The sequence below is a fragment of the Salminus brasiliensis genome, chromosome 13, assembly GCF_030463535.1.
Source record: "Salminus brasiliensis chromosome 13, fSalBra1.hap2, whole genome shotgun sequence".
Classification (NCBI taxonomy): Eukaryota; Metazoa; Chordata; class Actinopteri; order Characiformes; family Bryconidae; genus Salminus; species Salminus brasiliensis.
Window position 1 is genome coordinate 23,572,619 of NC_132890.1, and position 16,725 is coordinate 23,589,343.

General features: G+C 41.3%; 1 protein-coding gene across 1 annotated transcript in view; it reads right to left on the reverse strand.

Annotated features, from left to right (window-relative positions):
- Positions 1–3,027: 3,027 nt before the first annotated feature.
- abcc5 (ATP-binding cassette, sub-family C (CFTR/MRP), member 5) overlaps positions 3,028–16,725 on the reverse strand; it is a 36,354-nt gene continuing 22,656 nt past the window's right edge. The window contains exons 14-29 of the mRNA XM_072695689.1: positions 15,607–15,679; positions 15,261–15,464; positions 14,990–15,133; positions 14,790–14,886; positions 13,302–13,486; positions 12,619–12,765; positions 11,950–12,079; positions 11,405–11,687; positions 10,665–10,851; positions 9,908–9,997; positions 8,737–8,926; positions 8,024–8,183; positions 7,733–7,811; positions 7,513–7,626; positions 6,576–6,740; positions 3,028–4,410 (exon numbers count right to left, since the gene is read on the reverse strand). Coding sequence (XP_072551790.1) covers positions 4,309–4,410; positions 6,576–6,740; positions 7,513–7,626; positions 7,733–7,811; positions 8,024–8,183; positions 8,737–8,926; positions 9,908–9,997; positions 10,665–10,851; positions 11,405–11,687; positions 11,950–12,079; positions 12,619–12,765; positions 13,302–13,486; positions 14,790–14,886; positions 14,990–15,133; positions 15,261–15,464; positions 15,607–15,679 — 2,350 coding nt within the window. The 3' untranslated portion in view covers positions 3,028–4,308. The remainder of the gene's footprint in view (positions 4,411–6,575; positions 6,741–7,512; positions 7,627–7,732; positions 7,812–8,023; positions 8,184–8,736; positions 8,927–9,907; positions 9,998–10,664; positions 10,852–11,404; positions 11,688–11,949; positions 12,080–12,618; positions 12,766–13,301; positions 13,487–14,789; positions 14,887–14,989; positions 15,134–15,260; positions 15,465–15,606; positions 15,680–16,725) is intronic.

The window sequence follows — 16,725 nt, forward strand, 5'->3', positions numbered from 1 at the left end:
TAACAAAGAGAAAGTGTGTTAGGAAATCAGAAGTCGTCATCTAGTGCTTTGAAAAGCGCAAAAGCACAGCTGTTTTATTTAAAACATTTAAACTAGGCTTGTTATCAGAGCGAATTGGGGCGTGCGTGTGAAATGGTCACTAGATAGATAACAGGGAAGGAGTGAACGAGTGAACCATTCGGAACACAGCCGGAATTCAGAAGGCGGGGTTTACTGGAGGGCCCACCCCCAGCCGGCGTGTGTGCTGATGGTCATTTCACGACAAGTGAAATGACGTTGATTACGTTCATTATAGCGACGTGTTTTTCACCCTTTCACGTTATTTGCCTGATAAAATTTTAAATACGCAAATAATACAGTCTCTCAGTTGTAATTTACACTTATTTTATATTATATCATTTGTTCTCTATGCTGCAGAGAAACGCTGAACGGCAGGGCTGAGTAATAACTGCCTTACTGTTATTAGTCATATTTGAGTAATAACTGTATGATTTATTAATTACATTATATGTAGCTAAATAACAACTAATTATACTTGTAATAATAATAAATAATAATAATTTTAATACATTTTAATAACATGTTTACAGAATTTGTAGAAGTAGAAACTCTGTACTCTTACTGTATTTAGTGAGGAAATGCATCTTCTGTATATTCTGCTCAGTTAAGCCATTAACACTAAGTTTCTAATTCATCCAGGTTGGCTTTTGACATCTACTTGTACTTTCAATTTCAGAAGCTTTCTAATCGCAGACACAATCAGTCAATTCCTGAGAACAATTTTAGAGATAGAGATCTCTGAATAATTCAGTGGCTGAAATGTAAACATTCAAGTTAACTCATTTAAAGTCTTTCAAAATAGTTTGGTATGAAGTTGTGGTTAATTGTAGAGAAATCAGATTTCCAACTCAGATCTTTACACTGCTGCTGACAGGAACCACCATGTAGACAGGTCCCCATGTCTACAATATATATATATATATATATATATATATATATATATATATATATATATACCATCCAAACCCATCAGTGAACAAACATATGTCTTCTGAGTTCAATACGTAGTGTGTGTTGATCATAAAATAGTAAAGTAATCCATCATGCAGATTTCTCCCTTTCAGCATCCAGAGAATTTGACCCTTCCTCTCTAGAGAGGCCACCCAGGTGCTCATTCAGTCTTTTGTCACTTCAAGACTTGACTACTGCAGCTCTCTTCTGGCTGCTCTCCCTCTGCGCACCATCAGGCCCCTGCAACTTATCCATGTCACTCCACTGCTGCGTTCTTTTCACTGGCTTCCTGTAGCTGCTGCCTGCATCAGATTCAAAACCCTAACGCTGGCCTACAAAACCAAGAAAGGACCAGCCCCTCCGAACATCATAAAACCTGATCTGTACCAAGAACCCTTCGAGCTTCAAGTACGGCTCAGCTTGACCCACTATCCTTTAAGATGCACAGAAGACAAGCGTCCCCTGGGTCGCTCACTGTCTTCAAAAGCAGACTGAAGACCCACCTCTTCCAGAGTACTTGGGTGAAGTGTGGTGTTGAGTATTATGGTCTCCATACTGACTTTAGTATTCAGTAGTGTCTAAGCTTAGAGGTATCTTTTGGATCCAAGTCTGTACAAACTAGCTAAGGGTACTTTCTGAGTAAACAGTGAAGCACTTTATTTTAAGTCGCTCTGGAGAAGATGCCTTTAATGTAATGTAATGTAATATAATGTTACAGCTTTGTGAAAAGTAAAACATCCTGTCCTTCAGTATTCAGTGAATATCAGCTAGCAAGAGTCTATGCTACATAAACACGCCATCTTGCATAACACACTACATTTCTACCACGTGTGCAGAGCTGCTTCCTGGTTGCCTAATGTAGACGGCTGGTTCGATCCCCAGTGTTGCCAAATCCAGCTGTGCCTGGGAGTCCCAGTGAGCTCTTCGAGCCTTGTTCCCCCCCGGACCTTCATCTCACCTGCCTCATACTGTAATATAGTCTAGGTCCCCCTCGTGCCACCAAAGCAGCGCTGACCTGTGGAGGCATGGACTCCCCATGACCTCTTAAGGCGACCTGTGGTATCTGGCACCAAGACGTTAGCAAGACGTTAGACTGTGAGGCAGGGCCTCCATTAGCATTGTTAAGCTTTAGGTGCCCTTGACTTTGTGGCCGGTTCACCGGTTGTCCTTCCTTGGAGCACTTTTGGTAGGTACTGGCCACTGCATACCAGGAACACCCCACAAAACCTGCCTGAAGTTTAAATCCCGAGCCATGCCGCTTTGCCATCAGCAGCCGGAGTCTGAGATGGCACAATTGGCCGCTCTGTCTCCGGGGTGGTAGATCTCTTGAAGCGATGTTGGCTGGCACAGACATCTGTTAGCTGGTGCGGCGGAGCTGGGGACCTGGCCCTTTTCTCAGAGTGGGCCAGCTGCCTAGTGATGCCGCATTAGCTAAGTCATTAATGTCTGAAGCATTAACAGGGGAAGTGACATATGGATGGGTTAATGGCCAGTGCCAATCCATGATGTTTTCTTAAATGGTCTCATCTAGTTGTCTAGCCATCGCAGTTTGGTTCTTGTCAAAGTTCTTACATTTGTTTACATCAGCTTGCTGGAACAAGAACTGACTGTTGATTTGCTGCCAAATATGTAGATCCTATTTCTTGGCAGGTGCCATTGTAACCAGATAATCAACTTTTTTAACTCCGCTATACATGTCAGTGGTTTTAATCTTTTGGCTGATTGGTGTAAACGATCAGAAAGGTGCATGTGTGATCTTCAGTGCCGTTTCTTATGTAGTCTGAGACGAAGTAATAGGAAGAGGCAGTTCTATTAAGACAAGGACTGCAGCGTGGGCGGGGAAATTAAAAACTGTATGGTGGAGGACTCAAGGGATCATACCTTTGCACTTAAAAGCGTAGGTGTCACTCTCTTATCTTCACTTATGATCAGTGCCTGGTCTTGAGTGTAAGCTGTGTGGAATCAAACACACTCGGAGGTGCACACACACACACACACACACACACACACGAGGAATAAACCTAAAATAATTTTATTGACACAACAGAGAGATGTTCCTCTCTCCTCTGTTCATCTCACCCCCTTTACAAGGCAATTAAGAAATCATGCTAAGGCTATGGAAGGTAATGGAAATGACAAGTGGACAGACGTTTCTTCAGGATCTTCTGAGGAGGAATGTATGAAGAAACTACCAAAAAAAAAACAACTTAACCTTTATCCAGACCACAGATGACCTTCAGCACCTGAGTTCACCACAGGAGTCTCATTCTGAGGGGTCACTTGCCACAGATAGACCCACACGAAAAAAAATAAAAATAAAAGAAAGAATAAAATAACAGTAAAAGCAAAGCTTGTTTGACCAAAAAGAACTTGGTCTGAGATACATTGATTGTGCCTTAAAGCATCTTTAGAAAAATGGAAATAACAGTCAGAGATGTTCCACCAACAGGGGGCGCTGGTGGGCTACTCTCCATCTGTGTGAAAGTGCAAAGACAAGCTTAAAAACATCAGTCGATAAAAATAGGACCAAAAAGAAAAGGTAAAACGCCCAAAAAAGCAACGATGGAAATGTACTGTACATTAACAAGGCCTCTTCGCTAAAACGAGGCTGCACCCTCGCTGTGTGAAGCAAGGACTCAGCGAATAAGCAGCACTGTTTAAAACTATTCCAAAAAAAAAAACACACGTCCCGTCTACTCAGTGCCATCTGAAAATTCCCTCAGACCAAAAAAAAAGTTTTGCGTCAGGATTCGGGGTTCAAGTCACAAGACGTCAGAAGATACACACATACCGAAAACGAGTCAAGTTGGCAAAAAAATAAAGTTATTCGACCATAATAATAGTTATGAAACAGCGTAAATGAGACGTTACATACACAAACAGAGCCAGTGCAAAAAAAGACTCTGAATACACTCGTCCCACACCCCCAGTGTAAATATATAATCATATATGTATAGATATATACATATATGTCTACACCAGTCTGCATGAATGGAGCTACATGAAAACCGATGTCCTCTTCTTTTTTTGTTTTTATATATATATATATATATATATATATATATAATGCAAAATATTATTACAGTATCAGTGTTTGGTGACCTGACCATTTCAGCTGACCTTTAGTAGTACATTTGAACAAGCTTGTTCAACGGACAGTCAATGACTCAGTCTCCCCATGGAGACACAATATTGCCCCTTGGCAGACAGAGGGGGTGACAGTGAAGCACCAATGGCTGGACTATTCAGTGAAAGATATTCCCCTCCATCTTAATGATAGCGCATGCTGGGCCTCTTTCAGCCCCTCACGGAAATCTTGTTCTCCACCGCGGCCAGCATGGCGCAAAATCGAGAGTTCTCGTTGGCCAGAAGTCTGGACGGCTCGTCGAATTCCACCACCTGCGCCAGAAAAGGACAAAGATGCAATTCAGTGTTAAAAAAACCCTCTTTTAATCCTGTCAATTCAGTGTAACAAACCAGTATGACTGTTGCTGCAGTGGCCTGCTAATCTGCAGAGCTGAGTTTTAACCCTAACAGCTGAGTTTTAACCCTTTAAAGTTTTGGAGACCCCTGATACATCAGTGTGATAATTAAATAACTAATGATCTTAAACAATTCCTCAATATATAAATAATATACATTTAGCTAAATTATATATATATATATGAACATAAAATCAGATACATGTTTTCAGCTTCCCGGTGAAAGAACTAAATCTGGATCTATAAAATATATACAAAAAAAAAAGAAAGTATTCATACCCCTGTCAAAGTTTGACTTAAATTTACTTTTATTTAACCAGAAATTATATTTTTGCCTGGAAATGACACAGGCATCTCCCAGGAGATAACACGATGATGTACAAGAGGCATCATTGTGGGAAAAAGTATTTCTCAGCTTTTATACACATTTGAACAAAAAGTGGCATGTCCAAAATTATTCATACCCTTCTCAATAATTAATAGAAAAGCCTTTATTGGCTATTACAGCAATCAAACGCTTCCTGTAATTGCTGACCAGCTTTTTGCATGTCTCCACTGGTATTTTTGCCCATTCATCTTTAGTGATGAGCTCCAACTCTTTGAGGTTCGAGGGTCACCTTGCCATCACCCTGATCTTTAGCTCCCTCCACAGATTCTCAATTGGATTCAAGTCAGGACTCTGGCTGGGCCACTGCAAAACATTAATGTTTTTGTCTGCTAACCATTTCTTCACCACTTTGGCTGTGTGTTTTGGGTCGTTGTCGTGCTGAAATGTCCACCGGTTCCCAAGGCCAAGTTTCTCTGCAGACTGCCTGATGTTGTTGTTGAGAATCTTGATGTATTGCTCTTTTTTCATGGTGCCATTTACTGCGATCAAGTTCCCTGGTCCATTGGCTGAAAAACACCCCCAAAACATTAGGTTCCCACCACCATGTTTGACAGTGGGGATGGTGTTCTTAGGGTTGAAGGCTTCTCCTTTTTTACGCCAAATGGTGCACACATCATTGTGGCCAAACAATTCAATTTTTGTTTCATCTGACCATAAAACAGAACACCAGAAGTCTTCTTCTTTGTCCAGATGAGCATTTGCAAAGGTCAAGTGGGCTTTTGTGTGCCTTTTCTGGAGAAGTGGTGTCCTCCTTGGCCTGCGTCCGTGGGAACCCAGCAGTGTGCAGTGTCCGTTGAACTGTCTGCCTTGAGATGTCGCCACCAGCAGAGTCCAGATTCACCAGGATGGCCTTGGTGGTGATCCTTGGATTTTTCTTCACCTCTCTCACTATTCTCCTGGCCAGCACAGGTGTCACTTTTGGCTTCCGACCACATCTTCTGAGATTTTCCACAGTGCGGAACTTCTTGTATTTTTTAATAATACTTTGCACTGTAGCCACTGGAACTTGAAAACATTTTGATATGGCTTTATAGCCCTTTCCTGACTTGTGAGCGGCCACATTGCACAGCCGCAGGTCCTTAGTGAGCTCCTTTGTCTTAGCCATGACTGTCCACAAACCAACTGCAGAGAGCTGCTGTTTTTCTCCTGTTGAGTTGATTAAAACAGCTGTTCCCAATGAATCAGGGTAATTAGGATGCTTTAAAACAGCTTGGACTATTTGGAATGGTATAGAACTTTGGATTTTCCCATATACTGTGACAGTTTTCAAAGGGTATGAATAATTTTGGACATGCCACTTTTTGTTCAAATGTGTATAAAAGCTGAGAAATACTTTTTCCCACAATGATGCCTCTTGTACATCATCGTGTTATCTCCTGGGAGATGCCTGTGTCGTTTCAAGGCAAAAATATAACTTCTGGTTAAATAAAAGTAAATTTAAGTCAAACTTTGCCAGGGGTATGAATACTTTCGGGCATGACTGTATATATATATATATATATATATATATATATATATATATATATATATATATATATATATATATATATATAATACTAATTACTTACCACTGTACCATTTTTATGACCATCTGACCAATTATAATATATATATAATTGGTCAGATGGTCAAAAAAATGGTACAGTTCTAAGTAATTAGATTAGTTATCACTACATTATCACGTGAAAGCTTACCTGGCCCTGGTTGAGCACCATAATGCGATCACAATTGAGCACGGTGTGCAGTCTGTGTGCGATGGTCAGTGTAGTGCAGTCTTGGAATGAATTGCGAATCGTCTCCTGGATGAGAGAATCCGTCTCCGTGTCCATAGCAGCAGTGGCCTCGTCCAGGATCAGGACCTGGAAGAAGTGGAGAACAGAGAGGGACATCAACATAAATCTGAAATCATGTACGGTTTCAGGGAGGGTCTTTAAAAAGCCTTTAGGAATGGTAAAATATTATTAGTGAATATTATTTTGCCCCACCCACTAAAAAATTCTGACTTCGAAAGTCATTCAATTTAGATGCAAGATTTCAGGATGACTAGAATTTTTCTCTGTTAAATGATATGATTAATGCTTAATAGGACTATGTACATTAAAGCAGCATTGGTGTTTTTTGCTCCTGTGCTCCCCCCTACAGCAGAGTGTAATTTACTTTAACTTCACTGCAGCAAATACAAATTACACTTAAAGTGCCCCCTCATGGACAGCTGTACACATGCATTTGTTGACAAGCTGAGAGATACAGAAGTGGGATCTGAAGTGAAAGAAGCATGAGGACTAATATAAACAAACATGACTCGGGTTATGCAGCGTCTGGTGAGAGGTCTTGTGCAGTAGGAGCACTTAAAATCCGATGGGCAATGACAGAGACGCCATTCTCTCTGTTACACTCAGTGGAGCATCAACATGACTTTGAAACTGATAAAAAGATTTTTTACTCTAATCGGCCAAAACCGCTCAAAATAATCTTACTTTTCCTTATATCTCCAGAAGGAGGGATGGTGAGAGCTGCTATACAGTCTTAGATCATCTCTGGTGGTCTCTCAGACGGACGTCACATTGACAAAACAAGGTAATTCCTGTTTACTATAAGCATTCAATTATGAAGGTTTTTGGAAAAGCTCACCTTGCACTGTCTAAGCAGTGCCCTCGCCACACACATCAGCTGCCTCTCACCCACTGAAAAGTTCTCTCCGTTCTCTACGACCTCAGACTCCAGCTTTAGGGGCAGCTGAGACACCTACACAAGGAAAAGTAGACAGATATGTAGAACCATAGAGAGCTGAAGAAAAAGCAGGACCATAACTTGATTGTGGAGGTTGTGTAAGTTTTGCTTGGTGACTTACACACTCCTTCATGTGCGTCTTCTCCAAAGCATCCCAGATTTGCTCTTCGGAATATTGGTTAAAGGGATCAAGATTAGACCTATTAGGAAAAATCACAATAATTAGATTAGATTAGACTTCCTCACCTTACACTCTTAAAAATAAAGGTTCTGTGAGCAATGCCATTAAAGTTGAACTACCAGTTTAAAGGTTCTTAACACGTACATGATATAATTATGAGGACACTTGATTACAAGGACGCTCCTAATGGGCTAAAATAGACCCATAACCGCAGAAAAGTACAGCACCAACCTCACAGTACCACTGAAAAGCACAGGCTCCTGCGGTATAATGGAGAGCTTGCTGCGTAGATCAGCTAGGCCGATGTCACAGATATTGATGCCATCAATCTTAATGGTGCCGCCACAGGGCTCCACGAGTCGGAAGATAACTACTCCCAGTGAGGACTTTCCTGAAAGACAGAGCATGGGCATGGGTTGGGCTGTACTGATGTATTAAAGGGTCCATATTGAGTTCTTTTACATATTATACTTGTCCCCTTAACTCTACTGATAACATTTGTGTTAGTTTCATTACACAAAAATAGTCCTAATTCCTTTTACCTGACTATTTTTCCAACGTTTATGTATTCCTTAGAATTATACAGGCTGTTTTCGTTATTGTGCCTTTAAGACTGATACATGTTAATGACAGCTGTTCTATACTGGCCGCCCTGTACCATGCCTCTTTGACAAAGCAGTCCAGGCTGAAACTCTGGGTGCGTCCAGAAACTTTTGTTACTGCCTCTGTCCTCGTCCTCCCTTTCTACTGCTCCTGGCCATTCTATGTGCATATGGTTTGACGGCGATTATTGCCATTGTATACTATCTTTGCAAGCATGCGGTGATGTCCACCGGAAGCCCCTTCGTGGGTATTGTAAGTGGGCAAAACAGCACATTTAACAGCTTCATCACAAACATATTACTTTAAATTCTGATAGCTGTAGCGATGAGAGATCCACTGACCTGAGCCTGTTCGACCCACAATCCCAACCTTCTCTTTGGGCCGAATTGTGCAGGACAGTTTCTTCAGTACCAGTGGAAGGTTCTCTCTGTACCTCATCTCTACACCGTCAAACACCACCTCACCCTCATTGGGCCATTCTGGAGGGGGGGCCTTGTTCTTCACTCGTGCAGGGGCCTCCAGTGACAGAGACTGGAGAAAAAAACGGGAAGAACGTGAATTAAATCAAGAGTAAAATGCTGGACAAACATCATTTGGATATGATTAGTAATTGAAAAAGAAGCCAGACCTAACATTATATCATAGTCAGTTCCAACCTCACAATGGACCTTATTTACCAACCTATCTTAAAATGCATGTTTTCTTATGTAGGATTTGTTTTATTTTTTTGATATTGTTTTATTGATCCATCATTATAAGAGCATAGCTGTAAATAATTCTGCCATTTAAAACTATATTCTGACGTTGACTTTAAAATGGGCTTCATTCACTAATATCTTCCTAGGACTCCTAAATCTGTTCTTAAGAAAAATCCTAGGAAGACATCAGTGAATGAAGCCCATTTTGATGGACTAAGAGGCATTCTATGAGTGCCAGTATCTCACAATAACATCAGGCTGCCTTACCCGCCTGTGACCAAGCAACAGCCAGAAGCTGGTAAAAAGTAATAGCCAGGTAAGAAGCCTGTTGAAAATAACAAACTGATAAAGCACCAATACTGTCTTCTAACAACAAGCAACAAAAGCGAGCAACACTGACGAACACATTACGAACAATGCCAGCTGCAGAGCACCGGTTTGTTCAGTTGGCCCATTTCTGTGTTTGAAGTGTGGCGCTGATCTTCCACCTCAACAAAAACACTTTGGTGAAGGCAGAAGTCTTTCATCAGCACACCGTTCAGCCGCTCCAAACACAGATGAGGAGAAACTGACCCATGAGGTAGAGAACAGATAGCTTTATGAGTGCTCGATCTGAGCTGTTTTTCTTCACGGATGTGAGGAAACCTTTTCTATCAGAACTGTGGTATAATCACAATCATACACTTAAGGATGTGCACTACCACTGATACTGGGACTGGCTTGTGCCAATATCTCACACTATAGCTTGACTTCTCATGTGTATTATTGTGTAATTCAACTCTAACTTGAGATATTTATGAAGAAGGATGAATACCTTGATGTAGTGGTGGATTCTCTCAACTGAGGTGAAGCGAGCTTCAGTCTCAGAGGCCAGACGGACGGTGAACTGAAACAGTCCTGTCAGCTGTGAGACATGGAAGAACGAACAATCTTGAGATGCTATCCTTCAGGACCAATTACAACAATACTACCCTGGAATCACTGTTAAAACAACAGTGTTTTGAATAAAATAACTCACAGACAAATGTAGTATACAATAAGTATAAAGTGTAAATGATTGTAATATGACATATTTCAAATGCTCAGTAGAAATGCTGTAAAGTTGTAATAGATGTTTAAAAAGGAGTATCCATTAGGCTAGGTGAGCTGTAGATGATTCTAGAAAAGACTTTTAAAGAGGTCTAATACAGTTAATATGGAGAATGCCTCCTAAAATTATTATCAAATCTCAAGGCACAAATGACTGTAAATGACTGAGAATTTGAGAATACTAGTTATAATTTTCACTAGTTTATTATTTTAGCAAGCATCTAAAAATAACCTGCCCATTAAGGCCATAAAAAGTATTTGACCCCTTGATGATTTTTTTTATATTTATCATATTCAATTGTTTCACATTCAGTTTATAATATATTACATATTGAGAAATCATTATTTTTGCATATGAAATAAAACCAAATATGTGACAAATGTTTCCAGACTTTTGAAATTCTCTGTAAAATAAGTTTAGCCAATTATAGAGTACATATACAGCCCACATCTACTGAACCACACACCACCCCAGACCTCACCTGCACAGCATAAGATATAGCCAGGCCTGCATAGGCAGGTGGGATTTGTCCATGCATAAGAACGATCATCAGAGCTGTGATGCTGATGAGAGCCACGCTGATCACATCCAGGCGCACAGCCAGCCAGCGCATTGCACAGCTGAACAGGTAAAACGGAGCCTGATTCTGATCCAGCAGCTCCTGATACCTGATGGGAAAAGACCACAGACACAAAAAATGAATATGACATGCTGTTTAAATGGTTATGATTATGAATGACAGTGTCTTTGGCAAGATAAGTGTCTGCAGTTACTACTACACTATAGTATATAAATATGAGAAGAATAGAGTGCACCAGAAGCATCAGCCTGCATAAGTGTAAATCTACAGTGTTGTCCCTGCTCTAATACACCTGATTAAACTAATGAGGGGGTAAAGTAGATGTTGAGCCTGTGTGTTAAGGAAAAAGCACACTAAACATACTTGGCAATGCCATAATAACAAAAAACCTGATAATTGACATGTCTGTGTGGAATATTGTGGCGCAAAGCTGACGTAAACATCTGGGCTATCTCTGGGAAACTACGTAAATACAAACCATACCTTTTCTGGTAAAACCAACCCAACTGAAAATGTGTGAAGATCTAATCTCACAGGAAAACTCTAAATCTTTACTGTGTTACTTTCACTCTGAAGTCCATGTGGACTATATGTGAAAACTGGACTGCAAAACAGTCCAAGGTGAACATTTTAAGACTGACCTCTGGAGGAATTCGTCTCCTTTCCCGTAGGCGTTCACTGTGCTCAGGCCCTGGATGCTGGAGGCGATGTGGGAGAGGAAGGGTGTCTGTGTGACGTTATCAAGACGTTTGAGCTCCCGTATGAAGACTCGTGAGACAGCGTGCAGCAGCGTGAAAAGGAGCACCAGAGGGCCCACTGCCACCAAGAACCATGGAAACACACTGGCAATCACTCCCAAGCAGAAGAGCACCAGGATCATGTTCTGGATGAACATCTCTGCTTGGAATGGCAGACGAGTATCCACTGGGGCAGATGATAAAAGTGAGATGCAGGATGTTAAACGACAAAATAGAAGTGTAACTAGGGGACAAAAGTGGCTTTCGAAGTATAAACTGTTGTTCCATTCAAGAACCCAATCACACTTAGTAAGTAGCGAAGGTAGGACGAAATGTGTGAAACTGGACCAGGTGGTAGTGGTTAGAGCACCTGGTTAATCGGAAGCACCTACTCCATGTACTCTATTCACTAAAACTCAACTCTCATGTACTCATGAGTCAGGCTGTACCTTCATCCATGTCCTTGGAGAATCGGTTGAGGATCCGGGCTGTGGGTGTGGTGTCAAAAAACTTCATAGGGCTGCGTAGAATCTTCCGGAAGAGTTCCTCATGGAGCTTAGAGGAGGCACGTAGAGTTCCCTAACATAGAATACATATATATTAGTATCAGATGCAGGAACAACAGAGAAGATACACCCGAATATTATATAATAACTTATGTCTTTTTAGTACTGTGGCAGAGGGAGGCGGAGTGACCTGTTGACCCGCCTTAAAGGACTGGCTTTCGCTAGTAAGAGGATGGTATACTAACCTCTTTGCTACGGAGCTAGAATTGTAAGAAAGGGACCGGCAAAGCTACTCATAGAGCTACAACAGTCCTCCCATCAGTTGGTGGAGAATGCGGGCATAGCCCCCCATAATGAGAAGACCATGCAAAGCTCAGAGATATACACAGACACCAACCTGAAGTGCTTTATTTACGTATAAAGCATTAAACCAATCAAAACACTACCATTGTAGCTCTGCAAGTCTCTTTAACGGTCCCTTTATCATGGCTCTCGCTTCATGGCCGGGAAGTTAGCTTTTGTAAAGTCATTTGATGCTGCAGGTGCCACATTTTTTGATGATCTGACAGTTTTAAAGAAACATATTCATAGTCTGGATTGAGCAAGTCTCACCTTTACAAAGACGATGCCTCTTAGAAGCTTGAGTAGAAGCATAACACCCATAGACATGGTGTAAACAGCGGCGTAGTGCTGCATCAGAGGATTGTCCCTCATGCTGTCGCTCAGCATTGAGCTGTTCCCCACCAACACTGTGGTGTTCTGCACATAATAGAAAAGGCCAAGGTTGAGTTGCACATATGCCCTGCACGTCTAAGTAGTGATTACATTCTATAACACCCACACAAACGCATCCTCAGCTCAGATAACACATATGACCCATTCCTCAGTACTATGATGCCACTATTTAAATAATAGAAAAGAAGACCCAAGCGTGTGAACGCATTTCCCTACCCATTATGTTCTAATGAAGACATGCTAGCACTCCTGAAAGCTACACACAAACCACCAGTAAAGGTCTTTTACACATTAAATATTTACGTGGCATTCTCCCCTTACGCCAGCTCTCAGATTTTTTAGAGCAGCTTCTCTCATCACACACATACACCACCTCACATGCTAAGAGCAGCTATATTTAGTACATTCCCAACCCTAAAATCGGGGCTATGAGTCTAAATTTGGATGTGTGATGACGTTTTCCAGCATGACACCAGTTTCTTCATACCCTTAAAAGGATGAAAATGCCACATTCATGGATATCACTCCAACACACACACAACCTGCTGGTATGCTCTTACCCCACTGCCCTGTTTAATCCAGTAGCTCAGCCACCAGTTACTGAAGGCAGTGCTCCCCACGTTAAGGACAAAGAGGGCCATTATCAAGAGGAAGACAGGCAGGCCGCCTAAAGCTTGGATATAAACTCCATACACAGCACAGGGCACTGAGCCTTTACCCCGCTCCTCCACCTGCATCAGCTGACCTAGAGAACAGAGAAAGATGGGAAATGCTCATCCTTGGCACTTAAGATCAGCTGCTGCACCACTGACAATGCACACAACATTTTAGTACTCTAATCAGAAACATGTACTGAAAATCTTCAGTTTGACTCATAAGTCTCTTTCTGCAATTGAAAAACTGTCTTTTGTAACTGTAAACTGAATGCAAGGGGGTTTTGTGAGGTGTGCTGGCACCTGGTCTGTGTAATACATTAACATGATCAATTATTAATTTGGCTCTAATTTATTTCTAGTATAACTCATTAACAATCCCAGGACCCACTGGGCTTTATCACACACTCATGCACCTTAAAGCAACATTATGTAGCAGTTTTACCTTAAAATAGCAGCTATAGAAACATGTTGATGATGGTACACTGACTGTAATAAGGAAAATAGGATCTCCTGTAGAGTTCTGTAATGCTGCGTAACCCAAGTTGTATTGATGTAAATCGTGTACTTTTACTGTACCCTGCCGGCCCATGTGATTCTTTCACTTCAGATGCAGGGCGCTCAAAGCATGATTTGTATTTACTGCTGTGGTGCAAAAGTGTAGAGGGAACCCAGAAGCAAAAAAATACCACTGCTCTGTAACCCCCTAAGAACCTGTAGTTCCAGGTTGAATTATGGCAGCTGTCTGGGTTAATAATTTCCATTCATTTCCAGCTACTGGTGTGTCCAGGATTTGTTTATGACCGAAGAACACTGAGTATGAACTGCAATTTAGTTGCAAACAATACTGCTGATGAATGTGACTGACTATATAAAATAATGTGATTTCTTTTTACAAATATTTGAATCGTTTAACAGCCCTGAAGGCTGATTTTTGCCTCTGCACCCAACAACACAAACCGTTGCCTGCCTATGCTTGTACGTGGGTGTGTCTGCATCACTCTGTAGTTACACTGCCAAAACCAGTTGGCAAAGGGGTGTTTATGACACTTTGTTGACTTCTACTAAAATTTCTGTAACACACCCAGGAGAGAAGATGTCCGACGAGAATTTTCTGTACCACCATTAAACTGATTTAGTTTGTCCAAATGAGAGAAATATGATGCTACCAAGCGGACTGCAGTTTGCATCAGTATGATGTTGTTACATTGTGAATCAGGCTAAAGCATAGGGTACGAGGCTACGCCGTACCTATGAAGTGCTTATGACATAGAGCAACACAGAAGCATAAATTAGTCTTAATGAAGACAAAAAATCCCAGACATTCACGTCAGACACAGACATCACTTGGCTATAAAATACTGTGTTTGTGTAGGATGCACAGATAAAACCTACCATTGTCATTACTGGGAGGTTTCTCCTTTTTCCCAGACCCTGCTTTGGTGTTTTCTGAGGGTTTCTTAAGGGAACTCCCAGAGGTCTTGTTTGGCACCTATTAAGACATGTGTAAATGCATGACTCACACGGACAGGTTGCCATCATATACAGTGTTAACTGTACAGTTTGTTAATTGTACATTTCTCTCCTCGTCTCACCTCAATGAAAGGAGCTTCCCCAAGCTGTAGGTTGTTGAACATGGCTGCATAGTCTCCATTCAGGTTCATCAGGTCCTCGTGTGTGCCCTGCTCCGTGATGCTGCCCTCCCGCATGAAGATTACATCATCACAGTCCACCAAATACTTCACACACAAACACAGGAACATTAACAGTTATGAACAGTTAAGTTGCATACTTACAGAAAAGTGTCACGAAATGATCACAGATATGATGTAAACATGTGAAACATGGAATTCTGATCTTCTCTACCTGCAGCTGGTGAGTGACGAAGATGATAGTCTTGCCACGCAGTTGCTTCTTAATGGCATTGTTGAAGATGTGGTTTCCCACGTGGGCATCCAGGGCACTTAGAGGGTCATCCAGGATGTAGATGCTCCTGTCACTGTACAGAGCCCGGGCCAGGCTAATCCGCTGCCGTTGGCCACCGCTCAGATTAGCCCCTCGTTCGCCAATCTAGAGGTTGAAAGAAAAACAAGGTCCACAGAATTCAGTCCATGTCTTCATTGGCACCTAGTACGTGTAGTTCAAGCAACAGTACAATGAATGACAATGAAGGTTTAAGTGAGCTATACTTATATGTATAACTGTTGCCTACCTCAGTCAGGTCAGCATTAGGAAGTATAGCAAGGTCTGGTCTCAGACAGCAGGCACTCAGAACTGCCTGGTACCTATGGAAAACACAAAAAGACAGTGTACTACATGACGGAGAGATCTTGTACACCTCAACCACTCGACCACATATCTCTGGAGGTTCTGCAACCATCCACACTTCATTATTACTATAAGCAGGTTATAAGACTGGTTATGTAGAGATTTATCTTGTGCAAATCATCTATAGTAGTCTATAGTATCCTGTAGTAAAATGACATTACTACGCCTCCCCATGTAAAACTAATGCTGTCTGAAAAGGACTTTGTGTAACCTGTTATAAGAGGTAGGAGAATGAAGTCTAAAGTCTAAAGACTCTGATTGTATTTGCTGTAGTAGGCACATGAAGGAGGTCTGTCTTGGCACCAACTGTATGTGTAAATGTAGGTTTTTTGCATCATTTATGTATTGTAAAATAGTTTCTGTGAAATACTATGTAATACCAAACAGACCTTTTGGGTTTGTCCTCAGTTTTAAGTGTTTTTAAAATACCAACCCATGCCAACCTTAAAAATAAGCAGTTCTTGAAAATATTCCAATTTATTAAAATGTCATCCATCTACACCCGAAACACCACAAGGCCTTATTGTTATTTATCAATATTCATGGAAAACAATGTTATAGTGTTGTAGCCCTGACTGACCAATCATTTAAATGTGCTCATTCATTGTTTCTTCTGAAATCAAGGGTATTAAAAGAGTGTATCCTGCTTTTGTTGGCGTAACTGTCTCTACTGTCCAGGTAGAGCTATCTAGTAGATATTTGAGCAGTGCTGTGAGGATTTGATTTCACTCAGCAACAAGAGCATTAGGGAGGTCAGTATGTTGGATGATTACCACCAACCCAACTCATCCCCAACTCATCCCAAAAGTATTAGATAGGACACTATTATTATAGACAATCCCTATTATAGACAAGCCATGTGTGTGCGTTAGCAATGTCAGCAATGGGTGCAACTTAAATTAGCTGAATGCTTTTGTTAGATGGGGTGTCCACATTTGGAGATGTAGTGTATGTTCTGTCGCAGAAATCCACTGTTTTATTTAAAACCTCCCAGAATCTGTCC